The sequence below is a fragment of the Sceloporus occidentalis genome, unplaced genomic scaffold, assembly GCF_023333645.1.
Source record: "Sceloporus occidentalis isolate IW3139 unplaced genomic scaffold, rSceOcc1.0.p SCAF_138, whole genome shotgun sequence".
In the NCBI taxonomy this organism is placed as follows: domain Eukaryota; kingdom Metazoa; phylum Chordata; class Lepidosauria; order Squamata; family Phrynosomatidae; genus Sceloporus; species Sceloporus occidentalis.
Window position 1 is genome coordinate 1,633,102 of NW_028317118.1, and position 6,385 is coordinate 1,639,486.

Here is a 6,385-nt window from a genome sequence, read left to right on the forward strand (position 1 = left end):
AAACAAATGACAGTACTTGCCCATAGGGAAACCATACTTGCCCATAGGGAATCATTGGGAAATGCTTGCCCACAGAGAAACCATACCTGCCCATAGAGAATCATTGGGGAAGTCCAACCCCCTGCCATGCAGGAACTCACAACCAAAGCACCCCCAAGAGATGGCCATCCAGCCTCTGTTTAAAAACCTCCAAAGATGGAGGCCCCACCACTCTCCAAGGCAGCGTGTTCCACTGTCAAACAGCTTATGCTATGAGGACTTTCCTCCTAATGTTAAGGTAGAATCTCTTTTCCTGTAGTTTGCATCCACTGCTCTGGTCTTATTCTCTGGAGCATCAGAAAACAAGCTTGCTCCATCCTCCATAGGATGCACCTTCAAATACTTAAACAGGACTATCATGTCCCCTCTTAACCTTCTCCTTTCCAGGCTAATCATACCCAGCTCCCTACTGCAAAGACTGTCCCTGTTGAAGCTCATTACCTGCCTCACCTTGGATGACAAGGGGCTCAAAAGAAGGCTTTCCAGTTTCTAGGTCTTAGCATCTAGATGGGCAAGATGTAAGATCAGGTTGTATGACCATCCCAAGCCATTGAGGACTTTACACTCAGCCCCATCAGGGGTCTTCAGGATTTCAGGTGGGATTTTTTTTTTCTAGTCCTGCTTGAAATTAGGAACCTTCTGCATAAAAATGGATGTTCTACCACTGAGTTACAGCCCCTTCCTTTGAAGATTCCCTACAGGGCCCATAAAGAGCTTTCCCTCCTAAAGATCGTTTGTATTTCTGCAAACCCTGGGGGTCCACCAAGCCCACCAAGACTTATCCACCGTCAGTCTTGTTCTGGCTCCATAAGGGCCAGCATCCAAAGAATGAATTTGCTATTAGCATACAGGGTTGAGAACCAGCGTGGTGTAGTGGTTTGAGTATTGGACTAGGACTCTGGCAACCAGGGTTCGAATCCTCACTCAGCCATGGAAACCCATTGGGTGACCTTGGACAAGTCATGCTTTCTCAGCCTCAGAGGGAAGCAAAGACAAGCCCTCCTCTGAACAAGCCTTGCCAAGAAAACCTCAGAGTAGGTTCACTTTTGTGTTGCCACAAAGACGGAAACAACTTGAAGACACGCAACAACAACAACATTCAGGGTAGAAACCGTTTTCAGTTTCAGTTCCAGAAATAAAAAGTGGTTTTGCACCCTTTCCTCCATAAGCCTTTAGGAAGTGGGAACCGCAGGTCTGTGGCCAAAAGGGGCTTGTGTTTACAAACTTCCTCAGGCCCAACTGGGGCAGCATCGTCTGAATGGCATCGCTGGGGCTGGCGAACACATCCCCCGTGTGTCTTGGAACATTGCAGAAAGCTATAAAAGCACATAGGAGGAAAACAGGACAACCTGGAGTTGTTCTACCATTGAAGCCACATCCTTCCACAGCTGCCCTTGGGGAGGAATTTCATGGGAGCAGATTAGACTTGCAAGAAAACAAAATAAAACAAAACCAGCACACTCACAAAAAGAGAGCGAAAGAAAGACCCATGTAGAAAGCTTTAGCAAAAGTCAAAACAGCACTGGAGGACAGGAGTGAAGCCAACTGTGCTCCAAATACTTACAGCCTGTCTTGTCTGCAAGCTCTTGGATTTCTTCTGGCATGGAATGGGAAGAACCCATCGCTCTGCAATTGGGGGGGCTGCTTCTGCAAAATCCACTTCTCAGCAAAGTAGGGCCCAGACAGCAAGGGAGATGATGGACAAAGGGAAGGGAGGAGAAAGTGAAGGTCCCAGGGAGCTGGACCAGGGATGTGCAGATCAGCACTGCCAGCAGGTGCCGGCTGAGCAGAATCCGCCAGACTTCTGTGCAGTGGCTGAGTTTAAATCTTGAGGAAGCATGAGCCACTCATTCTAATGTGCACAGAAAGAGCGATAGAGGAGCATGGCTTCCTCAGGGTCCAAGAGCCCTCCCTCTGTGCAGGGATCCCTAATTGGGGAAAACAGACTGATTATTAACAAATCCTCATCAACGCCACAAACAACCAGCTTGGGAATAGAAGGTCTTCTGTTTATTCCACCTGTGAGGAGGAAGGCTTCGTACGAAGGAAAAAAGCTGCATCCGCGCTATGACCAACACTGGGCAGTGGGGAATGGAAACGCCCAATGCAGTTAGAGAAGTTTCTGCAAACATTGACAAATGTCCAAAGTAGATTACCCCTGTGACTTCAAGCCATTTCCAACTTGTATAGACTCTGAGGCCATAAGGGTTTTCTTGGCAAGATTTGCTCAGAGGATGTTGGCCTTTGCCTTCCTCTGAGGCTGAAAGAGAGTGACTTGCCCAAGGTCCACCAGGCAGATTTCTGTGGACAAGCGGGGATTTCAACCCTAGTCTCCCAAAAACCTAGGTTGCATCCCCACTGCAGAAATAATGCATTCTGACACTGCTTTAACTGCCCTGGCTCAAATTTGTGGCACCAAAGTTCTCTGACAGAGAAGGCGAAATATCTCACAAAACAACAAATCCCAACATCTGGGAACAGCCACCAGGAAGGGCCTCTTCCACCAATGTACCCTGGAAGGTGTTCGGATTGAGAGAAGGGCTGAGGGTTGAATTGAGCTATATGTCAATAAACCAGTAGCAATAGTGCTTATCTCCACCAAAAGAGGCTAGTGCTCTGCTAAGCAAATTGATCTGAATTTCCCATTCAAGATCAAACCCATTACCCAGCATTACAAAAAGGCCACCTCATAACAATATAGCCAAAATAGGGAAGACAGCTACGATGCAGAAGGAACAGGGAAATCTATCTGTGGGTGGATGATGGCATGGTTAATCCTAAAGGCACAGTGGTTCCACCCATGGAATCCTGCTCCCCCTACAGCGCTACACTGACTGGCAGTAGATAGAAAGAAAGGAAAAGGAAGTCTTGTGCATAATGGTGTCCCACAGCAGAAAATGGATGAGACCGAGGTGGTGCTCTGCAAATGGCTCTTAGCCATGACATCTACACGACGCCTCCATGTTCAAAGACAGTATATCCCTTTATATGGGTTTCCGGGGAGCAAGAATGGGAGACAGCTATTCAAGCCCTATCTGTATTCTTCAACAAAAAACAACAAACTTTAGCAAACGTCCTCCCCCCCCCAAATCCCCCTAACAGCCCATGAAGGCACTGGTTTGGCTAAGAGCACCAAAGATTTGAGAACCATTGAGACCATAGTTGCCCAACCTCTAGCAAAAGCTGCAGTTCAGCAGGCCGCAAAGTCACAGGCATGCATAATATTAGCAGCCTGGACCTAAGTTCTGTTTTCCCCACCGTTTTTCCTTTCGTGTCATCATGTCTTTCTAGAGCAGGGCTGGGAATCCTGCAGCTCTCCCAACCAGGGTGACCAGATGTCCTCACCACAAAGGAGGGGAAGGCACCACAAAATGGAGGACGCTGCAAAAGACAAGCTAAAAGCACTCCTAGAAATGCAAATACATGCTTCTGAGTCATGCTCAAAATGGAGGGCATTGGAATCCCTCCTGGACAGAAGGTTGGAATGGAGACCACGTCCTGGAAAAGGAGAACATCTGGTCACCCTGCTCCTAATATTTTTTTGAATGGGAACTCTGAGCATTCCACATCATTGTCTATATGCTGGCACTGGCTGATGGGACTTGCAGTTCAGGCATACCTAGAGGGCTATACAATCTTCACTCTTGTTTGGGGAACATAAGCCTGCAGAGAAGGATTTGCTTGGATTTTTTTTTAAAGATTGATATGTCAGACATTCTGAAAGCCTTTCCAACTGTGGAATAGGATGCACCTTCTATCTATAACTCATGAATACAATAAATAGCCAAACCTCCCTTGAATCAATGCTGGCATCTCAAGTTAGCAAACATTCCTACAGGACCAGGCCAAAGGACAATGGTGATTTAAAAGGTAGAGATAATGGGTACCAGGGACCATTGCAGCATATGGAAGGAGAATTTATGGGGTCCCTGGCAGGGACCGAGTGCAAGTCATTTGAGAGAGAAGATGGCTCCTTGGCTGAGGGGGTGCATGCCTTCCCATGCCTTCATTGCAGAGCTCCTCTTTAGCCATATCCCTCTGCCTCTGTCTCTCCCTCCCCCCCCGACTTTTCTGATTCTTCCTCTTTAGAATTAAAAAACACGTTTGAGGAGAACCCCAAGAAGGAAGGAGATGAGCAGAGTGCCAAGAATTCGTCCTTTGCAATTTGCTCATTGGCCTCCTGCCCAGCTGTCTAGAGAGAATTCTAGTACATATTGTCACTGGTGCAGGAATCTGAAAAACACAGCTTCACAGATGGATGGCCATATGTCCTACTTTGCAGAGGGGACAATTCTTTGTCGGTAGGGGCGACTGAGCACATGCCTCTGCTTTGAAGGCCTCCTTTATCTACAGGGCTGTCCAGGCTGGGTCTAGTTGAAAAGTAAAGCATTCTAGGAAGGGAGAGCAGTGCCCTTGATGCTGGCCTACCTTGAGGAGGAAGGTCCTGTAGCTTTGCAATGAAGATTCCCCAGTGAAAACTGGAGAATGCTCCTGTCCCTGGAATGGCTGTGTAGAAGAGGGATTTTCAGCAGATGTTGCTTGTTACCTGGTTGCAAGACAAGTAACACCTGCTTCTTTCATACAAGAGCCCTCCCAATTTTCACTCTGGAGCCCTAGTTATTCCTGCTTTGGATACAAAAAGTCCAATCGCCAGCATTTGCACATAGCATCCAACTGTCCCAGTTTGCCAGAGGCAATCCTGATTAATCCTCTATCATCTCAGTTTTGTGGCTGCTTTTAAAATGTCCCATTTTTTCCGCTCCTCCTCCTACTTTCCCTCTTTGTTTTTGTCCCTGTTGTGTGCCTTCCCTCTAAAGGGAGGCAGTTTCCAACTTATGGCGACTATCAGGGGGTTTTCTTGGAAAGGTTTGTTCAGAGGCAAACCCTTCCTCTGAGGCTGAGAAAGTGTGACTTGCTCAAGGTCAGCCAGTGGGTTTCCATGCCCAAGGAGGGATTTGAACTTTGGTCTCCAGAGGCATAGTCCAGTGTTCAAACCACTATGCCTTGCCGGCGCCTTTGTCCTCAAGTTCACTTCAGTTGCTGCAAACTGAGATCTAAATGCAAAAGTAGTTTGCACTCAGTGGGAAAGGAGGGGGCAGAGTCTTAGCCTTCTCAAAAGCTCAGGCAAAAGCAAACTGCTATAGCCTCGCCAAGTTTTTGTGTTCTTCCTTATTAACTGTTCTTAATAACTTTTCCCACTGTGACCACAGGGCCCTCTTTCCAGGGCTTACAGGGCCACCGAGAGATGGGGGCCCAGCCCTTTGCGCAGGGACCCCTCAATTCTGTGCCACCTGGCCAAACCTTCAAAAGTACTATCCAAGTCTGAACTGACAGTTCACCATGAAATACTTCTACCAATGTAACCTCAGATTTATGGAATGCTGTTAGAAACATGTACCACTAAGGATGAAAACTGAAAGCTATGCACATGTTTTCTTGCAGACCACATACAAATTGGATAATTTATTTCAATTTTTAAATTGGTGATGTACATCTCTTTTCTGTCCCTAGTGACCAAAACATGGTGCTAGCAAGGTGAATGCCTATCTACAGCACCTTCCATTTACAACTTCGTTGCTGCTATTTGAACAGATGCCAGGTTAGTTTGTGGCAACAGCAAGAGACTGCAGCAGCAATGCAGTGACTGGACATGGTTGTTTTTTTAAAAAAAGAAGGCGAAAAGATCAAAGCTGTGTAATACATCTCTTGTCTAGACTGCAAAAGAAGTGTACAAGCTATTGTTCTACCTCTATTCCATTCTATTTCCCACACATGAGTCTAATGTACATCCCATGTTGAATTCCAGCTTTTACTATTATTATTTTATGGCCTATAGTGGCCATGCTGGTGAGGGGGTAGGTGGGTTTATGGAAATTGTAATTCAAAAAAAGTAACTTTTCCATGGCCTGGCCAGGGGCAGGGAACCTGTAGCTTTCCAGATGTTGTTGGACTCCCCAACTGCCCCAGTCATTTCCCTATCATTTTGGATACATGGCCTCTTCTCTTCTACCTTGCATAAAGAATGCCAGCTTCAAGAGTGATGGAGTCTCCTTCTCTGGAGATTTTTAAACAGAGGCTGGATGGTCATCTGTGGGGAGTGCTTTGATTGTGTATTCCTGCATGGCAACATGAGGTTAGACTGTATGGCCCTTGGGGTCTCTTACAACTCTATGATTCTGCCTGGCCTAACAACATAGTGATAAGACAGATTTTTGGAAAATGCAAGGCAACATGTCTGGAGAAGCTGGCTTTTGTAGCAGCTTGTCAATGTGCACTTTGACAGGGGGAAAGCTAGAACCTCTGTCCCTGCTTTGATCTCCCAGGCTGTGTAAACCATCCGCCTGCT

General features: G+C 46.8%; 1 protein-coding gene across 3 annotated transcripts in view; it reads right to left on the reverse strand.

Annotated features, from left to right (window-relative positions):
- The window catches only part of LOC149281163 (calcineurin B homologous protein 3-like), a 29,967-nt gene that overhangs the window by 15,276 nt on the left and 8,306 nt on the right, over positions 1-6,385 (reverse strand). Inside the window, exon 1 of one of the 3 annotated variants that reach the window (XM_089499661.1) lies at positions 1,604-2,186. The exons of 1 other annotated variant lie outside the window; for it this stretch is intronic. In XM_089499661.1, coding sequence (XP_089355787.1) covers positions 1,604-1,661 — 58 coding nt within the window. In that variant the 5' untranslated portion in view covers positions 1,662-2,186. Of the gene's footprint in view, positions 1-1,603; positions 2,187-6,385 lie in introns of those variants that run through there. One more of the 3 variants, XM_089499663.1, reaches the window with a different exon arrangement.